The 27860-nt window shown below is 46.2% G+C and overlaps 1 protein-coding gene and 1 pseudogene across 4 annotated transcripts; one reads left to right on the forward strand and one right to left on the reverse strand.

Moving 5' to 3' along the window:
* The first annotated feature begins 1142 nt into the window (after positions 1-1142).
* Positions 1143-27815, forward strand: LOC119979556 (telomere zinc finger-associated protein-like). Of its 4 annotated transcripts, none has more exons than XM_038821963.1 (10): positions 1143-1198; positions 5508-6498; positions 9653-9764; positions 11898-11990; positions 14440-14526; positions 16354-16508; positions 19314-19450; positions 20521-20685; positions 21280-21368; positions 27388-27815. In XM_038821963.1, the coding sequence occupies exons 2-10, from the start codon at positions 5510-5512 to the stop codon at positions 27694-27696; spliced, it is 2136 nt and encodes a 711-aa protein (XP_038677891.1). In that variant the 5' UTR covers positions 1143-1198; positions 5508-5509; the 3' UTR covers positions 27697-27815. The 4 variants fall into 4 exon arrangements, with proteins under 4 accessions (XP_038677891.1, XP_038677893.1, XP_038677892.1 ...); XM_038821965.1 differs by lacking the exon at positions 1143-1198 and adding an exon at positions 1211-1587; XM_038821964.1 differs by lacking the exon at positions 1143-1198 and adding an exon at positions 1212-1493.
* Positions 3103-3274, reverse strand: LOC119951100 (annotated as a pseudogene).
* Positions 27816-27860: the final 45 nt, after the last annotated feature.

Consider the following 27860-nt stretch of genomic DNA (forward strand, 5'->3'; position numbering starts at 1 on the left):
GAAACTGGTTATGCTTAACCAACTGTGTTGGATGGTCCACATTGCATGCCCGATGCAAGACTCCCGAAACAAGTGATGTACTTTGAGCTCTGCAATGGCAGGCAATTACTAGGAGGGAAGAGGAAAAAATACAAGGACATGCTGAAAGCCTCCTTAAATAAATGCAACATCCCATAGACAACTGCGAATCACTTACCTCAGAAACCACAAACTGGAGAAGAAGCATCCGCGAAGGCGCCAGTCACTCGAGTGCCACAGAGTGAAGTACGTGAAGGGCAACACATAGCATAGTGGTTAGCACAATTGATTCACAGCTTCAGGGTCCCAGATTCGATTCCCGGCTGGGTCACTGTCTGTGTGTTGTCTGCACGTTCTCCCCGTGTGTGCGTGGGTTTCCTCCCACAGTCCAAGATGTGCAGGTTAGGTGGATTGGCCGTGCTAAATTGCCCTTAGTGTCCAAATTTGCCCTTGGTGTTGGGTGGGGTTACTGGGGACAGGGTGGAGGTGTGGGCTTGGATAGGGTGCTCTTTCCAAGAACCAGTGCAGACTCGATGGGCTGAACGGCGGCCTCCATCTATGATTCTATGTAAACAGCGGGAAGAGCCCAGAATCCAGAGCATCCCTACCCGTCCACCTCATCAAACACCACGTACCAAACCTGTGGCAGAGTCTGTGGCTCCAGGATCGGACTATCAGCCACCGCAGAATCCACCTCCCCGGAGTGAAAGCAAGTCATTCTCGCCCCTGTAGGACTGCCCTAGAAGATGAATAACGCTGAGAGGTGCCGCCCCCATTGGGCTGTGAGTTGAGCCACAGGCGACTGGGATTCGCTCCAGTTAGTTAAAACCCAAGGCAGGTCTCCAGTTGAACCGCACGGCTCGGCAAACCCATTGCTGACGCATCCAATGTACACGGTGTTGAGTTTCCCAATGCGGTGGGCAACATTTTCAGTTAGGGCCAAAAGGTAGAGGTGGGCATTTGTTTAGTAAAGCGGCCTAGGTCCACCGTTTCCATGGTGACGATCCGGCTCGCTGCAAGATGGCGCACGGGATCTGGGAGGTGGCACGTGACCAGTCTGAGAATCTCGGCCGCCATTTTCAGATGCTGCGGCGGGAATGCGGCTGCTGGAGGCAGAGCTTTAACGGATCGGGGGGGTGGGATCGGCGGATAGGGTCGGCAGTGGTGTGGGGCAGAAGGGGTAAGACTGGAAAATGTGAGGGGTTTGTGCAAACGATGCGGGGAATTAGACGATAGGGAAGGAGGCAGGACGCTGTCAGACTGTGGCCAGAGGACTGCAACTCCCGGCATGCCGATGGCTCCGGCGCAAGCGCAGAGCGCGGCTGGGGGCTCAGGCCGCGCATGTTCAGTTTCCAGGTTTCGTTTGACAGCTGCCTAAAGATGGCTTAAAGCCTTTTTCACTAAAGGCTTCAAACCGAGAACCTCATTCACGTCACATTCAACTCCAGTGGCAGTCAGAAAGCAGCAGCCTCCAGGTAGGGAAGCCTGATGCAAATCACGTAGGAGGAATACATCCTTACTGGCAACCGACAACTCCACTGCTGCATTGGGAAGATTTATTCAGCAATGGTGGGAAATTGAGGCTTCAGCCCTGCTTCAAAAGGGTCTGTGAATAACTGCGCGCATGTTGTGTTTTGCCGAGTTTCCTCATTGCTGGCTGACATGTTTTATTGTACAGATTTTTGATTTAAATTATTTTGGCCTAAATGGGCCTTTAAAAAAAAAACAGAATTAGGTGAGTTATTAACAAGTTAAGCACCAAGTTGAACTGGATACAAAGTCTATGTGCCTGAATAGCGACTGCATTATACAAAACTAACTAGTAATTCATTTTATACAGGTCTTTACCCCAAATGCCCTAATGTTATAAAGAATTAATTCCGATAGAGATTGCAAGCAGAGGGGTTGTCAGTTGTCAGCTAGAGAGATATGTTGCTAAATCCTCTGTGATGTGAAAACCTGCACTTTGTGCAGTTATATTGCTGGTTATTCTCAGATACTTAGAAACCCAAACAATCTTAATCACCTACACTGCTAATGTGCCACCCCAAACATGATGAAATTAAAATCTTTGTCCCCATTTTCAAATTCCTCCAGGGCTCCTGCATGCTCGATACCTGTCGTCTTATTCACCCTTGTATCTCCTAATGAATCCTTAAATCCTCCTCTTTTATAATGGTTTCTACCTGTACCAGTCACAGACATGAGAGATCCTTAAGCGCATTCCTAGTTCCTAGTTGTGGAGTGCAGTTCCGATGGCAATATCGTGACTGTTTCCATAAGTCCACAGCAAATCCTAGGAACTGTTGTTAATTGTAAACTGTTGAGCTCCAAGGACAGAGTATTTGCTTGTAGGTTTTAGGCTCAAGGTTGATACCTGTTTTTTTTATAGAAAGATTATAAAATTTAGAATTTACAACCTCACAACATTTATTTTGCCTATGCTCTCTCTCTGAAAGTGTCCTAGACCCATTCCAGTTTTGTATTTTGAAATATTTAGCCTCTGCCCATTTAAAAAACTTTTATGAATTCTACTTCCTGCACTGGGCCTCTCCCATCCTAAATTCTCCTGTCCACTCCCTGTTCCATTGCAGATGATTTTTGAAATTGTTGCTGTCTAGATTTTGAGCACCTGTAACAAAGTGTGATGGACGATTAGTGTGGCGGCACAGTGGTTAGCACTGCTGCCTCACAGTTCCGGGGACCCAGGTTCAATTCCGGCCTCGGCTAACTGTCTGTGTGGAGTCTGCACTTTCTCCCCGTGTCTGCGTGGGTTTCCTCCGGGTGCTCCGGTTTCCTCCCACAGTCCAAAGATGTGCAGGTTAGGTGGATTGGCCAAATTGCCCCTTAGTGTCAAAAGGGTTGGACGGGGTTATGGAGATAGGGCTTGGGTGAGGTGCTCTCTCCGGGGTCTGGTGCGGAACTCGGTGAGCCGGGTGGCCTCCTTCTGCACTGTAGATTCTATCAACACAATTCTTTTGTAAATAGAGAAACGCAGGCCGTAAAAATAACTTTTCCTAGCTGCTGAATTTTAGGTAGTTGCTAGATCAATACATTAAATACCTTGTCCACCTATCTTGTTTTAAAAGTTAATCCCTGTAGGTGAAAGTATTCATCTAAATCCACAGAAACTTTGACAAGATAGAATTGGATCCTGTAAAAATGCAAGGTACTTTTAATCCTTAATTCAGTGTGTCATGCGAACTGATAAGGACAGATACTACACTTGATCTTAGCCGAAAGTCTTAGAAGTGACTTACTATAAGTATTTATGATTCATAGATTTCTGACGACACATAGTACCCATTGCAATGTGTAGGAGCATGAGGAAGCTAAAATCTTGGGATTTTAGCAGCTGAGTACTTGTGGCACATTGGAACCTGTAGGAATGAGACGAAAATAAAATGTTATAAACAATGCCTTGTTCCTAACTGTAGTAAGCAGTTCTACTGGTTTGAGTAAACAACGAACAAATATATGAGGAAGTTCTCAAGAAAGAAAGGCAGTCAAACTTGCATTCATATCGCACCCTTCATGATCTCGGGTGATAGCAAAATGCTTTACAGACAACAAAACACTCTAGTCATTGTTGTAATATAGGAAACACATAAGAAAGTTGGCACACAGACAGCAATTTGATAATCAGGTGATTTATTTTACTGAGGTTCTGGGAATAAATACTGAGCAGGACTCGAGGGTGAGCTCCCCTACTCCTTTCCATCTTGAGTAAGATTACGGTAGAGGTCCATGGTTACCAACACCCTCTTTGCACATGGTACCTGAAGAGAGAGAAAAAAAGAGAGCCATGGGATCTTCTACATCTACCTGGTAGAGCAGATGGGGCATCAGTTTAATGTCTCATCTGAAAGGTAGCGCTTCCTCAGTACTGCGCTGGGAAAGTCAACCTGGATTTTATGCTTAAGGCTTTAGAATAGGACTTGAAGCCACAACCTTTTGACTTGGAGGCTAGTGTGGTACCCGCTGAGCCAAGGCTGAAACCAAAAGAGTAAAACCAAAGGCAGTGTCCATGGAAGTAGTTTGTTGTAGTCAGCTATATTTAAGTTCATAGCCAGAGAATCCCATGGGATCACAACACTTAACATTCGCTCCCATAATGCCGAATCCCAAAGAACATAACCCTTTTCCAATCACTCCAATTGCATACAGTCCCAATCAATCAAACACGTTGTATATAATCTTTTACCGTTCTCTCCTACCTTTTCCCAATTACAGTTTGCTGAGCTAACAAGAAACTTCCCCAGTTAACTGGGACTTAAAGCTCAGTTTCTGTATATTGGCAGTCAACTGTCCGTGTGGAGTTTGCACATTCTCCCCATGTCTGCGTGGGTTTCGCCCCCACAACCCAAAGATGTGCAGAGTAGGTGAATTGGCCGTGCTAAATTGTCCCTTAATTGGAAAAAATGAATTGGCCGCTCTAAATTTATTTTTTTAAATGAATATTGACAGACTGTAGGCTTCAGTTTTATGGTGTGGACGATGGTAGACACTGCCTTGTGTCTGGTCTGGACACTAATATAAAGTGGCCTCATGCCCAGTGTTGTCTTTTGTTGTTTTAGAGTGAGTCTCTAATCAAATAATTCAATAATTGTGGGACAAAGACTTGGATTTACCTGCAAAAAATTGAAATCATTGTTAGTGTTTTTTCATATCTCGTCTTTAAAAATTACATTTTCAGGTTTGAAACTGAAGACATTCATTGTGACATTGCTGAAATGAGCAGCCATCATTAATTAACTGTGCTAAAAATAAAAAGAAAGACAGTGAAATCTCTCACTTAGAGTGGGCACAGGATGGATGGGATGGGAAATGGCTAATGTGAAATGCTGGGGCATTATGGGTGTGCTTCTGAGCTTGGAGTCCTGACATACTGCAGGGAGTGTGTAGAGGGAACTTTAATCTGTATGTAACCATGCTGCGCAGCATGGTGGTGCAGTGATTAGCACTGCTGCCATACGGCACCGAGGACCCGGGTTTGATCCCAGCTTAGGGTCATTGTCCATGTGGAGTTTGCACATTCTCCCCATGTCTGTGTGGGTTTCACCCTTACAATCCAAAGATGTGCATGGTAGGTGGCTTGGCCACACTAAATTGGAAAAAAGAAATTGGGTATGCTAAATGTATTTTTAAAAACGGTGCTGTATCAGGGCAGCACGGTGGCGCAGAGGGTTAGCCCTGCTGCCTCACGGCGCCGAGGTCCCAGGTTCGATCCCGGCTCTGGGTCACTGTCCATATGGAGTTTGCACATTCTCCCCGTGTTTGCATGGATTTCGCCCCCACAACCCAAAGATGTGCAGTCTACGTGGATTGGCCACACTAAATTGCCCCTTAATTGGAAAAAATGAATTGGGTACTCTAAATTTTAAAAAAAGGACGGTGCTGTATCCACTCTGGAGACGTTCGATGGGATGGTGGTAAGCAGATTGTTTATTGTGAGCGGTGAAGAATAATGTCTCTACTTTTTATTTTAGATATGGAAGACCATTTTTCTGAACATTGCAAGAAAATACTTTGCGCATTGAACAAGCAACGAGAAGATGGTAAATTTTGCGATGTTACACTGGACCTGGGTGGCCGTTATTTAAATGCGCATCGTAGTATCCTGGCATGTTGTAGTAATTTCTTCCACAATATCTATGGAGCTGACACATCCACTGAAATCAACCTTCCTGATAGTTGTACTAGTGTTTTGGGTCTTCTGTTTGACTTTATATACACAGGTGAGCTTCAGTTGACCCGAACAAATGTCTCCGAAGTTCTCAGTGCAGCGGAACTCCTTTCAATCCCTGAGGCTATTCAGGCTTGTCACAATTATCAGCAGAAGTCTGTTGACAATGAGAGGAGTGAAGAAACCTCATGTAGCCAATCAGCCGCAGAAGATGGACCTGTGAAGGTACCGTTAGACAGTACAAAAGAGACTGGAGAAGTTGGAGCTCCTGCGAGGGAAATCACAAACTACGAGTTCAGACATCTTGGCAGAAGGAGCAACAAGTACAACCAAAATCAAAAGTTCAACTTGTTGACTGAGAAGCAAAAAGATAAAATAAGATCCTTTGCTATTCAGAAAAGATCCAGAGAATCCCTGCTGCCCGACGGAAGCCAAAGCTCGAAGCAGGCAGAGAAGGCCACGGAAGGTGGCCTACGAGACAGCAGCGAGGAGAATAGTCATGAGAGCACCAATGGGAACAGTAACCCTGCTTTGGACATGGATGTCATTAAAGTGGAAGAGGACGAGGAGGATGAAGATGCGAATGACAACGGTGAACTGGACCATGACTACATTCCAACCAGGCACCTTTGTAAGAAACGGAGAAAAGCCGGCATGCTGGGCGAAACCACACAGGGACTGAATAGACAGAACCTCAAAGCCTCAGACACAGCAAACCGAAAGAGTAAAGCTGCAGAGTGTCCGACTTGTCATAAGAAATTTCTCAGCAAGTATTACCTCAAAGTTCACAACAGGTAAACCCAATGCTCCTACTCTCAACGTTTAGTTGTTGATGTTAATGGGGATGTTATTGTCTCATGTTTGTGTGATATGCTGAATAATAGAAAACCCAGCAGCAAATGCAGGCCTCATCACACTAACTTCATTATTCAGGAGAGCAAACCAGGAACAATTTAAGATCAGCATCTGAGATCAAGTATGAGATTGCTGTGGGCAGCACGGTGGCGCAGTGTGTTAGACCTGCTGCCTCACGACGCCGAGGTCCCAGGTTCGATCCCGGCTCGGGATCACTGTCCGTGTGGAGTTTTTACATTTCCCCGTGTTTGCGTGGGTTGCGCCCCCACAACCCAAAGATGTGCTGTTGTTCGTTCTGGGTGAGTGTGCTTAACACTCGATTTGCTCTGTTTCGATACTTAGCTATGGAGTCGCCAGGTATCGTTAAGATACCGCCAGAAGTTTCAAGGTCAAGTTCAAAGCAATAAAACCATACACCAATTAGTAAGTTCAAACAAATGAGTTTATTATAATACAATTATAAACTACTCATGCACACGCTAAGATGACTAAACTATTCCTACCACTAAATAGACCAATACTTATCTGAATAAGGAACTGCCGGATCAGGGGACAAGGCCTCTTGCTCTGCACTGGGTCCGCAGACTTCAGGTTAAAAGGGGTCAGGAGTGTCTATCTCTGGTAGCGATCGTTGTGAGACACTTACTTGCTGGTGGCTGCTGTCCGAACCTCTCCTCTCTCTTGGTCAAGGTCTTCTTTGGTAAGGGCTGGTCAAGAGAGGAGGGCTGGTCAAGAAGAACAAACTGAGTTTGGGACCTGTCTTTTATAGGTCCCAGGGCTTCGCGCCCTTTTGGGCGGACCCTCTATCTGCTGGGGATCGATTGGGTCTCTTCCCAATCGATTTGTTTGAATCCCCCCCCAATACTGAGGCTGTCCCTCGGCTACTGGGCGGGCCTTGAGGTGCTTTGTCTTCGAACCCCGCTGGTGCCGGGGTGTCTGGCTTCCCATACAATGTTGCAATCACTTCCCTATTTGTGTCCTTTGTCCCTGGGATCGTTCCATTACTGTGCTAACTGTCCCGGAGATTACCTCATTAGTATGCGGAATGTTTGTTTCGGTGCTGTCTGCTCTCTTAGCAGACAGAATACACAGTGGCTTGTTGCAGCCTGCTTGTGCTGCAAACTTTGTCCATTTTACCCTGCAAGCTTTGCGTTCCTCCATTTTGTATTGAGGGAATGGCCAACTTCGGTGGCTACAGTGCAGGCTAGATAGATTGGCCGCACTAAATTGCCCTTTAATTGGAAAAAATGAATTGGTTACTCTAAATTTATTTTTTTTTAAGTATGAGATTGCTGGCCTAAAATCACTCCCCAAAAATTATTTGTACAAACAAAATATGAGTGCCGTGGAGATGGAGACACTTCTTTTGTATTTCTGTGTCAGGAGAACGTTGTCCAAGGCACTTTATAGATCAGATTGAGCATCAACTTACACTTTATCACCTGGAGGTAAAGGTAGAATTGGGATTACTGGCCTTGGGCGCCCTCTCACCTTACCACCGCCTCCCAGAATGTAAGTGGCAAAACTTCATTTTCTTTCCATGCTCTGGGTAGAATATTCAAACCAACGCTCAGGATTTACTCCTGAAAGTAGGTATATTTGGGGACCCAGCTTGTGGGTCATGGGTTTTAGCACACAAAGAAGATAATAAATAAACCCCTCTGCGGTTCCTATACCCACTAATCTCCCAAAATCCTTTGTTCATATTCATGGGTAATAAAAATAAATAACAGTTCAAAAGAAAATACAAGTATTGTGCATGGAAAATGAGGAGGCACTTTTGAACAAAATGCTTTGCCGGTTCTGAGAAATTATGCAAAAGTATATGTTTCCCCTGTAGCCCCTCGGACCCACTTCCTTGAATGATGCACCTTGTAGGTCCATCTGTAGAACTCGCTCATCAGCCTCCCTGTGCCTGGATGTTTGATCCCAGCACACACTGCTTTTTTAATTTCGATCTCATTGAGGTGGCATTTCACAGCTGTCCCAACATGGCTAGTTCATGCTGAGTTTGCTTTTCAGGAGTAAAACAATCTTTAACTTCATAGAATTGTGGAACACAGATGTCAATTGGGCCATTGTACCTGCACCAGCTCTTTGAAATATGTGTCCAATTAGTCCCATCTCCTCTTTCCCCATAGTCCTGCCTCTCCTTATAACTCAAACCATCAAGTCCTGGTAGCATATTAGTAAATCTTTTCTTCACTCTTTCTCATTCAATAATATTTTTTCTATAATAGGGTGACCAGAACTGTGCACAGTATTCCAAATGTGGCCGTACTAATGTCTTGTACAACTTCAGCAAGACATCCCAACTCCTGTATTCAATGTTCTGATCAATGAAACCAAGCATGCCAAATGCCTTCTTCACCATCATGTTGTGGGGGTGAGACATACGCAGACACGGGTAGAATGTGCAAACTCCACACGGACAGTGACCCAGGGCCGGGATCGAACCTGGGAGCTAGGCGGCGTGAGGCAGCAGTGCTCCCTATTGAGCCACCGTGCCGCCCACTATATCACTATTTTCTAATCGTCATTGGATCAAAATCGTTACACTCCCTCACAACAAAACTGTGGGAACATGTTCATCACACAGACTGCAGCAGTTCAAGAAGGCCATCGCCTCGTGGGGAACAAAGGATGGTCAATGAATGTTAACCTTGCTAGTGGTGTCCACTTTGTTGTTAATGAATTTTAAAAAGATGAATATAGACACGGTTGTCTGAGTCTTCTTCCCCCACCCCTTCCGAGTTTGCAGTTTCATCAGTTTAAACCAGTTCCCACTGGTCCTGCTCTTGTAGTTTAGTTTGAAAGATATTCTGGATTAGTCTTTACTACAACTCTCCTCCCCTTTCCCGCCTTCCCGCTCCTCTCCCATTAATGCCGGGTATCTGAAATAAAATCCGAGCAGGTCAGTCAGAAGTTAATGGTTTGGAGAGAGAACTTTTATTGAAACACCCAAAACTTTCATCTGAGTTAAAATTGCTAACTAACCTGTTTGTGCCCCCAATGTTGAGACAGTCTTTATTTACTGTTGAGGTGACTCTCGTACAAACGAACACGTTTCTAACATGGTTGTTTTGCCTTCAGGAGACATACAGGAGAGAAACCGTTTAAATGCAGCAAATGTGGAAAGTGTTACTTCAGAAAAGAAAACTTACTTAAACATGAGGCCAGGAACTGCATGACTAGGGCAGGCATGGTATGCAAACTAGGTTTTTCAACATGTTTTTTAAATTGCTGTGTACTTTTGTGTAAATTTGTGTTAAACAAATTATGGGTGCCAGACCCAACAAGTTTTTAAAAATAAATTTAGAGTACCCAATTCATTTTTTCCAATTAAGGGGTAATTTAGCGTGGCCAATCTGCCTAGCCTGCACATCTTTGGGTTGTGGGGGTGAAACCCATGCAGACACGGGGAGAATGTGCAAACTCCACACGGACAGTGACCTCGAACCTGGGACCTCAGCGCCGTGAGGCAGTAGTGTTACTGCGCCACCGTGCTGCCTGACCCAACAAGTTTTAACAATATATCTGACACCAATATCTGGTCTTGAAGTTGTACTTGCATGTCCTATTTTACTAGTTTGCTTGAACTATGTGGGCTTGGAAAGTGTTGCATTTAGTTGCCTCACAGGTGGATACATCCTAAATTGGAACCGAGACCTGTTGCTATTGGCAACTTTAGATTTATGGGGCGACACGATGGTGCAGTGGTTATCACTGCTCCCTCACGGTGCTGAGGACCCAGGTTCGATCCTGGCCCCGGGTCACTGTCTGTGTGGAGTTTGCACGTTCTCCCCGTGACTGCGTGGGTCTCACCCCCCCACAGCTCAAAGAGGGGCAGCAGGGTAGCATGGTGGTTAGCATAAATGCTTCACAGCTCCAGGGTCCCAGGTTCGATTCCCGGCTGGGTCACTGTCTGTGTGGAGTCTGCACATCCTCCCCCTGTGTGCGTGGGTTTCCTCCGGGTGCTCCGGTTTCCTCCCACAGTCCAAAGATGTGCGGGTTAGGTGGATTGGCCATGCTAAATTGCCCGTAGTGTCCTAATAAAAGTAAGGTTAAGGGGGGGGGTTGTTGGGTTACGGGTATAGGGTGGATACGTGGGTTTGAGTAGGGTGATCATGGCTCGGCACAACATTGAGGGCCGAAGGGCCTGTTCTGTGCTGTACTGTTCTATGTTCTATGTGCAGGGTAGGTGGATTGGCCATGCTGGGGGGGGGGGGGGGGTCATGGAAATTATTGGAAACGGGGAAAGGAAAACCTGCATTTATTTGCCACTTCTCACCACCCTAGGACCATAACATAAAAACATAGAACATACAGTGCAGAAGGAGGCCATTCGGCCCATCAAGTCTGCACCGACCAACTTAAGCCCTCACTATCCTCGTAACCCAATAACTCCTCCTAACCGTTTTGGTCACTAAGGGCAATTTATCATGGCCAATCCACCTAACCTGCACATCTTTGGACTGTGGGAGGAAACCGGAGCACCCGGAGGAAACCCACGCAGACAAGGGGAGAACATGCAGACTCCACACAGACAGTGACCCAGCGGGGAATCGAACCTGGGACCTTGGCGCTGTGAAGCCACAGTGCTATCCACTTGTGCTACCATGCTGCCCAAGCACCTTTCAGAGTGCTTTACAACAATTGGTTTTTGAAGTATAGTCACTGTTGTAATGTATGACATGTAGCAGCTAAGCAATGCGTGGTCCCGGAAACAGGAATGAGATAATAGATAATTTGTTTTTGTGATATTGGTTGAGGTGTAAATATTGCCAAGACCCAGAGGAGAACTCCCCTGTTCTTCAGAACAGTGCTATGGGATCTTTTACTTCCTCCTGAGGGAGCAAATAGGACTTCAACTGTTTTGAAAAACCAATGCAGTGCTGGAGTGTAAAACTAAATTATGTGCTTGCGTCTCTGGAGTGGAGCTCAAAGCTACAACACTCTGAGTCAGTCAGCCACTGAAACAACGGCTGGCATCCGCTCAAATTGTTATCAATGGCTGCTGTGACTCCATTGCATGTACCTGGGCATTGGGCTTAGCTGAGCAGCTGTGACATCTTTCTCCTTGAACTCCTCTTGTATTGTGACTGTCAACCTTTTAAAATCTCCTGAAAGCCCACGCTTCCAACTGTACTTCCCAACATTTTGTGTAACTGTTCACTGATGCTCGATGTCCATGCTGATTTGTGTGGTGCCTCAGAACATCAGTGCTGTATAAATACATATCAGTGTGATGAGAAGAAGCCTATTGGTTGACTAAATCTCTTCCCTCCTGAAGACCAATGTAATTCTGACCAGGGTTTGAATTGCTTTTATCCACCAGATTTACACTTGTCACGAGTGTAACAAGACATTCAAAGGACGGATGGAGCTGAGGAACCACCTGGTATCTCACACGGGTGAGATGCCCTTCAAGGTAGGTCTAGTGGCACTAACCAGTCGCAGGCTGATCTCTGCTGGGGTTGGCATTTTGGAGCTACAATTGGCTGGATGTGTGGGGGAAGGTGAGGATTGGAAATAAGGTGTAGGCCATTTGGGCTCTCGAACCTGCTCCACCATTCAATAAGATCATGGCTGATTGGTTTGTGGCGTCATTGCTACTATCCTTTCTACCCCATCTCCCCTTGTTAGTCAAGAATCTAACTACCGCTACCTTAAAGAATGCTCAATGACCTTGCTGGCAGAACTGTCTGGGGGACAGAGTTCAACAGACTCACAACCCTCTGAGAGAAAATAGTTCTTTTTGTCTCCATTTAAATGGAAGACTGTGGTGACCATCCAGCATTCATTGCGAAAGTTTTGACTGTGATCTGAATCTTGAGATTCAGTGAGAAAGTATATCCAGTTGGGTTTGTTCCTTGTTGAGCAGAGGGCAGCAAAGGTCATTGTCCAGAGATGAAGGAAATGGGAAATAGAACAATTTAGCACGACAAGCCATTTGGCCCATCATCCTGTGCCTGCTCTTTGAAAGAGACTAGTCCCATTCTCTTCCCACAGCCCTGCATCTTCTTACATTTATTTACTTTATCCAATTCCCATTTGAAGATTATTGTTGAATCTGATTCCACCATTCTTTCACGTCGTGCATTCCAGATCACAATGACTTGCTGCATTTAAAAAAAAAGTTTTTCATAACTTTTCTGATCCTTTTGCCAATCAGCTTCAATCTGTGCCTGCTGGTTAACAAGTCTTCTGCAACTGGAAATTGTCTCCTCATTTGCTCTTACAAAAACCCTCAAAAGACTTTGACCACCTCACCCCTTAATCTTCTGTACTCTAAAGAGGGCAAACCCAGCATCTGCAGTTTCTCTTCCCCAGTACCATGCTGGTAAATCTCCTCTGCATCCACTTCCAAGACCCTGACATCCTCCGTAAAATGTGTAGAGGTGAGCATAATACTTTAGCTGAGGGCTTGAGTGTTTTATAAAGGCTTAGCATAACACACTGAAAGATGTTGGAAAGTTGAAAATAATGGGGCAAAATGCTGAATAAATGTAAACAATCGGTGCGGGTGTGGATGACACAAAGCTAGGTCGGAAAGTAAGTTGTGGAGTGGACATAAGGCGTCTGCAAAGGGATACGGATAGGCTAAGTGGGGGAGTAAAAACATTTTAGCAGATGGAAAAAATGTGAACTTGTCCATTTTGGTCGTCAGAATTCTGAGGTACAGAGGCATTTGGGTGTCCAGGTCTATGAATCAAAAACATTAGTATGCAGGTACAGCAAGTAATTCAGATGGCAAATGGGATGTTGACGTTTATTGCAAGGGGAATTTAATATGAAAGTAGTGATGTTTTGCTACAGTTGCACAGGGCATTGGCGAAACTTCATCTGGAGTACTGTTATATAGTTTGAATCTCCTTATTTGAGAAAGGACATAATTGCATTAGAAGCAGTTCTGAGAAAGTTCACTCGATTTATTCCTGGGGTGAAGGGGTTATTTTGGGGGGAAAGGTTGAATAGATTGGGCCTGTATCCATCTGGAGTTAGAAGAACGATAGATGGTCTTATTGAAACTTATAAGGTCCTGAGGGTGGATGCTGAAAGAATGATTTCTCCCTGTGGTAGAGGCCAGAACTAGGAGACACAGTTTAAATTTTTAAAAACAATTTAGAGTACCGAATACTTTTCCAATTAAGGGGCAATTTTAGCGTGGCCAATCCACCTATCCTGCACATCTTTGGGTTGTGGGGGTGAAACCCACGCAGACACGGGGAGAATGTACAAACTCCACACAAACAGTGACCCGAGGGCGTGATTGGACCCGGGTCCTCATCACGGTGAGACAACAGTGCTAACCACTACACCACCGTGCCGCCTGACACAGTTTAAAAATAGGGGGTCTCCCATTTAAGACAGAGATGAGCAGAATTTCTTTCTCTGAGTGTTGTGACTCTGGAGCTTTCTTCCCCAGAGAACGGTAGAAGCAGAGTCATTGAATATTTTTAAGAGAGAGATAAATAGATTCTTGACTAACAAGGGAGAAGGGGTCGACGGGATAGTGGCTTTGAGGCAACAAACAGATCAGCCATGATCTTATTGAATGGCGGAGCAGGCTGGAGAGCCAAAAAGGCCTACTCCTGCTCCTGGTTCGTATGTTTGTGTAATCCATGAGCAATACATATGAGGTACACTAGGTGTATGTCTAGATGCCTCACACACCGGTGGTGTGCGATAGATTAAATGCTTCTCATTTGACGCCTGCAGAAATCACCATGCTATAAATATTAATTCCTCTGTCCTAGAACAGCGATAGGTGCAGACAGAGCACTAACCCACATTGTCATAGCAGCAAAATCTGTGCTTTTATTCTCGCGCTCCCCTTTCCAACTCTATTAATTTTCCGTCTGCTTTAACCCTTTCAGTGCCCCTCATGTCCTCAGCAGTTCATGCAGAAGAAAGACCTGCAAATTCACATGATCAAATCTCATGGGGCCCCCAAACCCTACCCGGTGAGTAACTAACACAAGTCGTTACATAGTATGTCTGTCTTTCTGCAACATCTAAAAGCACTGCATACACTAGTATTGTGACAGTTATGCAGCCAAACCTGTAACAGCTATGATATCAGTGAGATGGATGACTAGTTGAGGGGACAGTGAAGGCAAGGAACAAGAGAATAGGAAAGGGATGGAATAAGACGGCACAATGGGTCAGGATGGAAAGGCTGCCCGATGGGAGTGGGAGGTCGTGGGAAGCATTTAAAAAGAGTTCCACTCTATGTGGAGCTTACGGCTGCATGACACTTTGGATCTATGGCAGTTCTTTAGATGTTACCTTTTGGTGTCAGCTGTCATGTGTTTGAGGAAGACTGTTTGTGGAGACAAGGTCCTTGTGGACGTCAATGGCAATTTCAGCAATTATTGACCACCCCTAATTGCTTTTGGGAAGGAGGTGGTGGGCCTTCTTAATGAACCACTGCAGTTGTGTGGTACAGGTACTCCCTATGTTGTTATATGGGGAGATTTAGGAATTTGATCTAATGAGGATGAAGGAGCAGCCGACACATGTCCAATACAGGCCATTGTTTGACTTCAAGGGACAATTGGCATTGGTGGCGTTCCATGGACCCGTTGCCCTTCTCCTTCTTGGTGACGGAGGTCACAGATTTGGAAGGTGCTGTTGAAGGAGCCTTGGTAAGTTGCTGCAACCATTCCAGACTGGGTAGCAAACTTTAAAAAAATAAATCTTTATTGTCACAAGTAGGCTTCCATTAACACTGAAATTAAGTTACTATGAAAATCCCCCAGTCGCCACATTCCGGCGCCTGTTCGGGTACACAAAGGGAGAATTCGGAATGTCCAATTCACCTAACAAGGACGTCTTTCAGGACTTGTGGGAGGAAACCGGAGCACCCAGAGGAAGCCCTTGCAGACACTGGGAGAACGTGCAGACTCCGCACAGACAGTGACCCAAGCCAGGAATCCAACGTGGGACGCTGGAGCTGTGAAGCTACAATGCTAACCAATGTGCTACCATGCAGCCCGTCACTCTGGGCAATCTTTACAGCCACAGTACTGTGGATGTTTAAGGTGGCAGATGGGCTGCTGGTTATTGTGGGGGATGAAATAAGAGGGGAAAGACCCAAGTGGAGCAGAACCCTAAAGAGGAACGGCATAAAATATATTAGCAGAGAGACTGAATGACTCAGGTGGTATATGCACCACCAGGCACAATACCAGGTTTGATCCTTGGCTTATGTCAAGATTGTAAATCTGTGCCAAGAGCAATGACAGGTAGTAGAGTCAAAGATGATGCCCCAACCCAAGGAGCCTGGTCACTCCTCTGAATACTGCTGGAAAGTGCTGCACCAAACCTCAAACCTCTGGTTAGAACAGGATTGGACTCGGCTGTGGGAGTTAAACATGTTTGCCAGTGCTGTACACACAGTACTGTCTGCTTGTCCTGAGGTTCTGGACAGCTGCTCGGTGTCTGTAAACCATAATCCTGTGTGAGTCACTGCCTGTCAGGAGAAGTGGCTAGGGCAAAAATGTGGATTAGAAAACAATTAATAATATATTTTAAAAATTTAAAGTACCCAATTCTTTTTCTAAATTAAGGGACAATTTAGCATGGCCAATCCACCTACCCTGCACACCCTTAGGTTGTGGAGGTGAGACCCACGCAGGCACGGGGAGAATGTGCAAACTCCATACAGTGATCCGGGGCCAGGATCGAATCTGGGTCCTCAGCGCCGTGAATCAACAGTGCTAACCACTGCGCCACCATGCCGCCATGATTAGAAAACATTTGACGTGCAGCATGTCTCTTGTTCACAGTGTCCCACTTGCTCCAAATGTTTCCTCACCCGCAGCGACCTGCATCTGCACGAATTGTCCAAACACCAGAGGGAGAAGCTGTTTGTGTGTGAGGAGTGTGGTCACAGGGCTTCCACTCGGCATGGCCTGCAGATGCATATAAAATCCAAGCACAGGTACAGTATATGCATAAGCATTATCCTTTATACATTGAGGCAATTACAAAACGGGACAGTGTACACAGATGGGGTTAGCACAGACCCTTTGCTTTGGCAGCAATTAAAAATGCAGAAGGGGGAAATTGAATACTGAAATGTATACTTGCTTGAAATTAATAATTTACCTTGGGTCCAATCTGAATTGTCACCCTGAAAAAGCTACTAGAACAAATTGCTTAATTAATCCTGTGTCATTTGAATAAAAGGGTTATCGTGATTTATGTGGCAGCTACGAAGAGAGTGCAAAGATTTTAGCTAGGTCTGGGGATAAATCAGGAGCAAAATAGTTGTGAATGGATTGTGACAGTGAAGGGTTTGATGGACAAAATGGCCTTTTCCTATTTCAAGCTTTTTATACAGAGATGAAGTTAGCATTCATCAGACGAGTGAGTGCATTTAAATGTATTTTTAAATTAAAAGATGCACCTTGGATGTCTAATTTATTGAACTGCCCACTCACTTTTGAGTCTGTCTGTTCAGTCGCACCGACATCCACCGACTCTCAGAATTTCGCAGAATCTTTACAGTGCTGAAGGAGGCCATTTAGCCAGTTGTGTCTGCACTGGCTCTCCGAATGAGCAATTTATCTAGTGCCATTCCCCTGCCTTCTCCTCATAACCTAGCATCTTTTTTGTAACTGTTTACTTCCCTGTTTGAATGCTTTGCTTTGATTGAACCGGCCACACTTTCAGGCAGTGCAATCCAGTCTCTAACCACTCTTAGTGTGAAAATGCTTTTCCTGATGCCATTTTTGCTTCTTTTGTCAATTATTTAAAATCTGTGTCCTCTCGTTCTTGATCCTTTCACAAGTTGTAAGAGTTTCTCCCTGTCTACTCTGCCCAGACCTCTCATGATTTTAACACATCTATCAAATCTCCTCTCAGCCTTGTCTTCTCCAGGGAAAACAGTCCAACTTCACCAATATATCTTCATAACTGAAGTTCCTCATCCCTGGAACTATTCTTGTGAATTTTTTCTGCACCTTCTCCGAGGTCTTCACATCCTTCTTAAAGTGTGGCACCAAGAACTGGACTCCATCTGAGGCCAAATTAGTGTCCTTTATAAGTTCAACATAACTTTTCTCTTGTACCCGATGTCCCTATAAAGCTCAGGATACTGTATACTTTAACTGCTCTCACAACCTGTCCTGCCACTTATGCATTTATAGACTCAGGTGACCCTGCAACCCATTTAGAGTTGGAACCTTTATTTTATTTTGTCTCTCCATGTTCTTCCTACCAAAACGAATCCCCTCACATTTCTCTACTTTGAACTTCCAGTTGCCACTAGCCGACCCATTCCACCAATTTGTCTATGTCCCTTTTGAAGTTCTACACTACCCTCCTCACAGTTTGCAATGCTTCCACGTTTTGTATCATTGTTCCCCGTAGAACAAGTAGCAGGTTGATAGCCTATCGCTGTTACACATACGGCCTGGGAAGAACGTGCAGTCTACGCTGCTGCACCCACATTGCCAGGATCTGGCATTGACGTGACAAACTAACAGCCAAGATGCAGCAATCACAAATACTCAATGGTTAGAAGGTGCAGACTATAGCTGAGCTTCTTGGTTTGATATGTGATTGTAAATCGCTTCCTATTTGGGGAATATTATTTGGGAATTTCCAGTGTTCATTATACATATTCATTTCCTGTATGGTGGAGGTGGGTGTTTGGGATACTATATATCGCTGACACAAAATATTGCAATGAGCAGGGATTAAATTATGACATCGTTAACCGCAGAATTGCAAGAGAGCCAACATTTTTAATTTAAGAAACTTTAAAGACATAGAACATACAGTACAGAAGGAGGCCATTCAGCCCATCAAGTCTGCACCAACCCACTTAAGCCCTCACTATCCCTGTAACCCAATAACCCCTCCTAAACCTTTTGGTCACCTAAGGGCTATTTATCATGGCCAATCCACCTAACCGGCACATCTTTGGACTGTGGGAGGAAACCGGAGCACTCTTTGCGCCGCAATTTGTTCTGATCTGGGATGCACAGCCTGAAAGGGTGGTAGCAACGGATTCAGTAAGAACTTTCAACAGGAAATTGGATATATTCCTACAATGTTAAAATTGGCACAGCCCTAGGGTTTGGGATTGGCTGAATGCCACATCCACAGAGCTGGCACTGTCATGATGGGCCAAATGGCTGTTTGATTCCATGAATTGTTAGCGGTAGAATTGAAGCACAGAGCTCCTTCATTTCATCTTCCCAAATAGAGGATCTTTTTCTTTTTTTCCTTTTCCTGGGCTTCTGTGATTTCCAGTCTTTTCCAGGACAGCTGTACAGTTGGTGTATATCTGAGTATTTGCTGCCTGAATAGATATTAGGAACAGATATTTGAGAGAAAGACAAATGGCATATGTGTCTAGAATCTTATTTAAATAGGGCATCTCTCCATTAGTATTCTCTGATACGTAAATACATGTTTTCTGGTGTTGGGCACAGTATTGACCAATCCTATTTGAAAAGACTTGTAGTTCTGTAGCACCTTTCATGAGCTCAGGATATACAAAGGCACCAAATGGCCAATAAAGTACATTCTTTTGAAGTGTACTCACTGATGTAAGGAGGTGCAGCAGTCAGTCTGTGCGTAGCAAGCTCCCATATCCAGCAATGTGATATTGATGAGATAATCTGTTTTACTGATGTGGGTTCAGATTGGAGAGAAGATGTTGGGGGGAGGGGGGGGGGGGGGGGGGGGGGTGAAGGAGTGCTGTTCACGTTGTTTTTGCACATCACCATTATAGGAATGAGCGGCCGTATATTTGTGAATTCTGCAACCGTGGGTTCACTCAGAAGGGGAACTTGAATGTCCATCGGCGGACACACACCGGCGAGAAACCGTTCCAATGCCATTTATGTGGGAAAACCTTCAGGATCCAAGGTGAGGAGTTCGCCTCCATGGGTCTCGGGTTTGGCTCAGATTTGCACTCGCCTCCTGTTCCAGCTTTCCAGTGTTTCCAGCTCCCTCTGTATTAGGGGAACCTCCACAAAATGCTTTCTGTTATGGTGGAGTTGGCAAATTCATCACCTAATATCATACAGTCCAGCCATTCCCAGTCCTGTGCCGAGTTACCTTGTCTCTTAGCACAACATTGGGAGTGGAGGGGAAGGTTCTGCAGTTGATTAATATTCCTGGAATAGGGAGGAGGAACATCAATTAACCCATGCTAGCGAGTGACCCACTGTTAATGTAGACTAAATTTTTTTAAGTACCCAATTCTTTTTTTTTCAATTATGGGCAATTTAGCATGGCTGCTTATCTTTGGATCGTGGGGGTGAGACCCACGCAGACGTGGGGAGAATGTGCAAATTCCACACGGACAGTGACCTGGGGCCAGAATCGAACCTGGGTCCTCAGCGTTGTGAGGCAGCAGTGCTAACCACTGCGCCACCGTGCTGCCCAACTTCCACAGTTGATTATCCTACATTAGTCGATATTGTAAAAGTGACAATGGAGCTGACAGATTGTCATTTTAAAAACCCAACTGCTTCCCTATTCTCCTTCAGGGAAGGTGGCCTGCCTTTCTCTAGTTTGGGCCTATACGTGACTCCAGTCTCACACCAACGTTTGTGACTCTTATCTGCTCTCTGAAATGGCACAAACTGCGGTTCAAAAATAAGCCCCATCACAAATTCCTCAAGGCAACTAGCGATGGAAAGAAAAATGCCAGCCTTTCCCACATCCCAGAAATTAATTTGAAAATAAATCAGTAGCTAAATTATGATACAGCTGGACTCGAGGTGGAATTTATTGATCTTGTCAGGTTGTTGGCAGAAAATAAGGTTTTTCCATGGGGGAGGATTGAAGATTGATCTGACTTGCCCAGGTGAAGTAGGAAACACTCAGCTAAGTCATGGTGGGGGTGGAAAGAGCGGCTGGTTGGTGAAGCATGAAATAACTTCAGTTGTGCTCCTAAAATTCTTAACACAATGTCTTGATTCTTGCACCAGCGAGCCTGGACAAACACAACAGGACTCATACAGGTGAGCGGCCATTCAGCTGTCAGATCTGTAGCCAGACGTTTACAGAGAGGGGCCCCCTCCATCGTCACGTGGCAAGCAAGCACCAGGAAGGGCGGCCGCACTACTGCAACATCTGTGGCAAGTCCTTTAAAGGTAATATGGGTGTGTAGCATGTTAACGCCCTGTTTCTTTCTCTAGCCTTTCCGGATGAGCTCTTACGTCTTGTTCTAATAATTTTCTCCACAACTGGGAACAGTCTCGAACATGGACTGGTCCATCACACTAAGTTTTAATTTGCACAACTGAACAATCAGTTATTTTTCTGCTGTTCTTTTCATACCCTCTACCCCTTGACCAAATTCTCCCTCTTTAGTAAAACTGATGTCTTCAGATTGTCAATCTTTGGTGCATTACATAGTTCGTCAAGTGTCAGCGGCCAGATGTGAGCAATGGATGTGGAAGGAGAGCAGTTGCAGGGCCAGAGTTCCTGGTTGCAGCCCATTGATTCTTGCTGGAAGCTGCTGGCGTGGCCGTTGTATGAAGATCCGCTGTGAAGCCTCCCCGACGACTGTGTGGTTCAACATTGATGTTCACAAGTCCAAGAATGGTCAAAGTACAGGAGGGTACCTGGCACTCTACCCAAGCCAAGCTAAGGAGAGGAGGAAGTTTGGGGAACCTAGAAAGAAAGACACTGGGTTGGTGCTGTTGCTCTGTTTAACTAATAAATATCCTGCTCTTTCCTTTCAGCCATTGATCAATTACGTGTTCACATTGGGCGGCACAAAGGGGTGAGGAAATTTGAGTGCAGTGAATGTGGTTATAAATTCACTCGACAGGTGAGACTCTTTATCTATTGATGCCAGATTTCTATGTTGGTTTTGTAAAATTTGCTTTCTCGATCAATAATCCTGCTGAATTCTGCCAATGTTGAGCTGGAGAGGTTGTTGAAATAATGAGGGATCGTCCGAGAACAGGCAGCAACCGTAACAATTATTTACCACATGGAGTAGCAGCTTAATTTCAGTCAAATCTAGATAAGTACCTGAGGGACAAGACAATGGGATATGTGGATGGGATACGATTGAAGGGGAGTAGGTGGAGGCTCCTGTGCAACATGAACACTAGCAAGGACCAATCAGGCCCAATGGCTTCTTTCTGTTTTGTAGCTACCATATAATTATCCCACATTAGATTGCAAGAACTGTTTTGACCTCTTCCCAACGGGGAGTAGCTGAGCAGTGACTTTAAAGGGATCAGCTGTGAGGAATCTGAAATCATAAATACAAATTGCTAGAACTATGAGGAAGGAGATATGAACATATGAAAGAGGAGCAGAAGTAGGCCATTTTGCTCTGCAAGCCGGCTCCGCCATTTGACAAGATCATAGCTGATTTGTTTGTTTCAAGTTGCACATTCCCATCTACCCCCGATACCTTTGATCCCTTTGCCTAATAAGAGTCTATCAACCTCCACCTTAAAAATATTGAATGAACCCCACCTCCACCGCCTTCTGTAAGTGGGACAACAGTATCCTGCTGGTTTACCAAGACCTGAGTGTGGAGGTGGCCAGGAGAAGAGCAGGCTTCAACCAGATTAGGTTGATCCTTTTTAAGAAAAAGGTGAAGTTCGGACTGTTGTATCCGCCCCGACTCTGGGTCACGCACGAGGAACAGCACTTTTATTTTGAGTCGCCTGAGGACGCACTGGACTTCGCAAAAAGGAAAGGACTGGTGGTGGACTGAGAACTTTTGAACGTTGCTGCAACGTTCTTGTTTTTGTTTTTGTTTTTCTGTTTTTTAAAAAAAGTTTCTCGTTTTTCGTTTTGTGGAAGCTGTTTGTAATGGCTTTTGATTGATTTGGGACCAGCGGTAGAGCTGAGTGAGTTAAGGTTTTCATTTGTACTGTTGGGGGATGGATGTGTGCTTGTTTAGATCTTGGTGTTTTTCTGTCGGGCAATTGTGTGGAGATTGTTTGATGTTGGAGTATGTTTGTATGAGCGTGGGGGAGGGTGGGGAGGGAACAGCAGGTGGGAGACTATCCGGCGCCAGAGATGGGGGCCACCAAGCTAGCTGGGCAGGCTAACACCCGGAAGCACAGTGAGGGGGGAAGGGGGGGGGGGGGGGTGCATATGTTCAGTTTATTAAAGGGGTTGGGTTACAGAGTGTTGTTACTTGGGAGGGGGGTAAATGTTCTGCTGACGAGGGAGGGACTTGGGCTAAGGGACAGAGAGGAGGTTGAGGGTGGAGGCTGCCTGGGGGCAGGCTGGTGGAGGCGTAGAGCATGGACTGGAGGCGGGCTCAAAAAAGGGCATGACTGATCGGCAACGGGTGGGGCAATGAGCCCCCCAACTAGGCTGATCACCTGGAATGTTCGAGGGTTAACTGGGATGGTCAAACGGGCACGTGTGTTCGTGCATCTTAGGGGACTGAAGGCGGGCGTGGTAATGTTGCAGGAGATGCACCTTAGAGTAACTGACCAGATTAGATTGAGGAAAGGCTGGGTCAATCAGGTCTTTCACTCAGGACTATGCTCAAAGACTAGAGGGGTGACGATCCTGATCAATAAGCGGGCGGTGTTTGAGGCGCGTAGAATAGTCTTGGATGTGGGAGGTTGGTACATTATGGTCAGTGGGAAACTGGAGGGGGTGCAGGTGGTATTAGTGTATATGCGTCAAATTGGGATGATGTGGAGTTTATAAAGAGGATGCTGGGGAAGATACCGGACTTGGACTCGGACAGGTTGGTCATGGGAGGGGACTTCAACACCGATATTGACCCTGGTCAAGCTCAAAAACGGGCAGGGTGCCAGCAATGGTAAAGGAACTAAAAGGGTTCATGGAGCAGATGGGGGGGATGGATCCATGGAGATTGGGCAGCAGAGGGTGAATGAGTTCTCCTTCTACTCACACGTGCATAAAGTGTACTCCCGGATTGATTTTTTTATTTTGAGCAGGGCCTTACTGGCATGGGTGGTGGAGACAGGGTACTCAGCAATCACAATCTCAGACCATGCTCCGCCCTGGGTTGACCTGCAGGTTAGTAAAGACAGTAACCAGCGTCCACAATGGAGGTTAGATGTGGGACCTTTGGCTGACAAAGGGTGTGCGAGCGGCTGAGGACATGTATTCAGAACTACCTGCAGGTCAACGACACGGGGGAAATTTCAGCAGCAGTGGTCTGGGAAGCACTGAAGGCGGTGGTCAGAGGGGAGCTAATCTCGATACGGGCCCATAGGGAGAAGGTGGACAGGGCAGAGACGGACCGACTGGTAAAGCAGATACTACAGATCGATAGGAGGTATGTGGAGACCCCTGGGGCAGCGCTTTTAAGAGAACGGCGGAGGCTACAGACGGAGTTTGGCTTGTTAACCACAGGGAGGGTGGTGGAGCAGCTGAGAAAGGGGAGGGGGGCGATCTATGTGCATGGAGAGAAGGCCAGCAGAATGCTTGCACAGCAGCTTAGAAAGTGGGAGGTCTCAGGGAGATGGGGAAAGTAAAGGACGGAGATAGGAACCTGGTTGGAGATTCAGCAGGAGTGAATAAGGTGTTTAGGGATTTCTACAGTAGGCTGTATAGGTCGGAACCCCCTACGGGGCTGGAGGGGATGAGGCACTTCTTGGAGGGGCTGAATTTCCCAAAGGTGGACAGGGAGCTGGTAGAAGGGCTGGGGTCCCTGATTGGGTTGGAAAAGAAGGCCATGCAGTCGGGTAAAGCCCCAGGGCTGAACAGATACCCAGTGGAGTTTTATAAAAAGTTCTCTGGGATATTGGGGCCAGTGTTGATGAGGATGTTCAATGAGGCAAGGGAAAGAGGGGTGCTGCCCCCGACGATGTCACAGGCCTGATTCTGAAGTGGATCAAGAACCCGGAGCTGTGTGGCTCCTACAGGCTGATATCCCTGTTTAATGTGGATCCTATATTACCGGCCAAAATTCTGTCCTTCAGGATTGAGGATTGTGTTCCCGACGTTATTGGGGAGGACCAGAGGTTTGTTAAGGGTAGGCAGTTGGTGGCCAATGTAAGAAGGTTGTTAAATGTGATCATGATGCCTCCGGAAGGTAGGGAAGGCAGGTAGTGATCACAATGGATGCAGAAAAGGCTTTTGATCGGGTAGAATGGGATTATCTGTGGGAGATACTGGGACGGTTCGGATTTGGGCGGGGCTTTATTGACTGGGTCAGGTTGCTGTACCAGGCTCCTGTGGCAAGTGTACGGACAACATCGGACTATTTTAGACTGCACAGGGGGACGAGACACGGATGCCCCCTTTCCCCACTGTTGTTTGCACTAGCTATAGAGCCGTTGGCAATGGCTCTGAGAGCCTTATGGGGCTGGTCCGGGGGGGTAAGCACAGAGTCTCGCTCTATGCAGACGACCTGCTTCTGTATGTATAGGACTCAATAGAGGGGATCGAAGAAATCATGAGGATTCTAGGAGAATTTGGCCGGTTTTCTGGGTATAAGCTAAATATGGGGAAAAGGGAGATGTTTGCGGTCCAGGCGAGGGGACAGGAGAGGCGATTGCTGCTATTTAGATTAGTAGGGGGAAACTTTAAGTACTTAGGCATTCAAGTGGCGCGGGAATGGGACCGGCTGCATAAATTAAATCTGGCCCGACTAGTAGACAAAATGAAGGCCGATTTTCAGAGATGAGACGCGCTTCCATTGTCACTGACTGGGAGGGTGCAGACAGTGAAGATGACGGTTCTCCTGAGATTCCTGTTCGTGTTTCAATGTCTCCCCATCTTTATTCCACGGTCCTTTTTTAAATGGGTCAACAAAGTGATCACTGGCTTCGTTTGGGCAGCAAGACCCCGCGAGTAAGGAAGGTAATGCTTGAGTGGAGTTGGGGAGAGGGTGGGCTGGCGCTGCCAAATTTTAGTAACTATTACTGGGCAGCGAATATAGCCTTGATCAGGAAGTGGGGGAGGGGTCGGCATGGGAGCATATGGAGGCGGCTTCATGCAAGGGCACCAGTTTGGGGGCGTTGGTAACTGCGCCTCTGCAGTTCTCGCCGGCACAGTACTCCACCAGCCCCATGGTGGTGGCGCCCCTGGGAGTCATGGGGCAATGGGGGAGCAGAGGGAGCATCGGTCTGGTTCCCAATCTGTAATAATCACCGGTTTTCCCCGGGAAGTATGGATGGGTGGTTCCGGATATGGAGGAGAGCAGGGATTGAGAGGATGGGGGATATGTTTATAGAGGGGAGCTTTCCGAGTATGAGGGCTCTTGAGGAGAAGTTTGGGTTGGCGAGGGGAAATTAATTCCGGTATCTGCAGGTGCAGGACTTACTACGTTAACAGGTGTCAACCTTCCCGCTTCTACCGCGAAGGGGGATTCAGGACAGGGTAGTTTCCAGAGGGTGGGCAGGAGAAGGGAGCGTCTCGGACATTTACAAGGAATTTATGGGGTCAGAGGAGACGCAGACTGAGGAGCTGAAGTGCAAGTGGGAGGAGGAGCTGGGAGGAGAGATGGAGGATGGTCTATGGGCGGACGCATTGAGTAGAGTCGACGCGTCCGCAACATGTGTCAGGCTCAGCCTGATACATTTCAAGGTCATTCATCGGGCTCACATGACAGTGGCCTGGATGAGCAGATTCTTTGGGGTGGAAGACAGGTGTGCAAAATATGTGGGAGGACCAGCGAACCATGTCCACATGTTCTGGACATGTCCGAAGCTTAGGGGATTTTGGCTGGGATTTGCAGATGTCATGTCCACGGTGTTAAAAACAAAGGTGGCGCTGAGTCCAGAGGTGGCGTTTTTTGGGGTGTCAGGAGACCCGGGAATCCAGGAGGAGAAAGAGGCAGACGTTCTGGCCTTTGCTTCCCTGGTAGCCCGGAGACGGATACTATTAGCTTGGAGGGACTCAAAACCCCCAAAGTTGTAGGCCTGGCTATCGGACATGGCTAGCTTTCTCTGTTTGGAGAAAATCAAGTTCGCCTTGAGAGGGTCATTGTTAGGGCTCGCCCGGAGGTGGCAACCGTTCGTCGACTTCTTTGCGGAAAATTAATCATCAGCAAAGGGCGGGGTTGTTAGTTTAGCTTAGAGTAGGGGGTTAATAAAGGTGGGACCTGTAAGGGAGGAAGACGGCTTTTGCACTATGTTTCTAGTTTCATGTACATTGTTTATTTCGTTATTACAATACCAAAAATACCTCAATAAAATGTTTATTAAAAAAAGACTGTTGAGGATCTTGCATAATTCAATTAAATCACCCCTCACTGCAAGTCCCATCCAACCCATCTTCACAAGACTCGCTCAATCCAGGTTTAAATCTAGGAAATGGGCAGCGACCCAGAGAAACTAGGGTTGTTTTAGGAAATTCCCATTATTTGAATACATCTGTTTTTAATTGCTGGTTCTGGATTTTCCTCGGGGAAAACCAAAGCCATTGTGTTCAGCCCCTGCCACACACTTTCCAGAGCTATAGTTCCATCTCTCTTCCAGGCCCGTGCCTCTGGCTCAATCGGACCGTTCACAGCTGTGTGAAATGCAAAATCCTTGGTTCCTCTATCCCTCCTTAACTCTAATACTCTTGAACAGTACACTCTCATAACTCTGCGTTCTCCAATTCTCGCCTGTCTTCCAACTCTGATTTTCTTTATTTCATTATTGACATCTGAGCCTTCAGTTCTTTCAACCTGAAGTTGTGGAATTCCTTCTCCAAATTCCTCCCCTTTAAGATGCTCCTTAAAACTGACCACTATGACCAAGCTTTGGTCACCTGCCCCAATTTATCCTCCTATGGCTCCATGTTCGTCTTTGTTTAATAACGCTTCTGTGAGACTGTTATACGCGCTAAATAAAAGCAAGTTTCTGTTGGTGCATTGCTGAGCACTCTAATTTTCTCAAATGCAGGCTCACCTGAGGCGCCACATGGAGATTCACGGGCGAGTAGAAAACTACAGTCCCCGTCAGCGAAGGCTCCGCAACCTGGTCATTACAGACGAGAAGGAGGAAGGTGCAGAGCCAAACACAGTGCCACGCACGGCTGGCCTGCCAGACCAGACCCTATCCCCCGTGGCAACAAATGAACTGACCAATCAGAACACAGAAACTCCAGAACCTTCAGATCAGAGGTTCACAGATAGCGGGAACTACCAGCCTGAACTGTCAGTGGGTATAACAGATATGTACGTTGAAGAAGTCACCATAGTTAAGATATGAAAGAACCAATTGCCCTACTGTGTGGAGCGGATGTGGGCAGAATCTCACAAACAAATAATTGACTCTTGCTTTGTAAATTATGTAAAATAAAATGGAGTTTCTAAACATTCACTGATCAACACAATTGTCTCTCTACTTTCTGCCAGCTTGCCTTGTTGGCAATG

The sequence above is a fragment of the Scyliorhinus canicula genome, chromosome 16, assembly GCF_902713615.1.
Source record: "Scyliorhinus canicula chromosome 16, sScyCan1.1, whole genome shotgun sequence".
NCBI classification, from domain to species: Eukaryota; Metazoa; Chordata; class Chondrichthyes; order Carcharhiniformes; family Scyliorhinidae; genus Scyliorhinus; species Scyliorhinus canicula.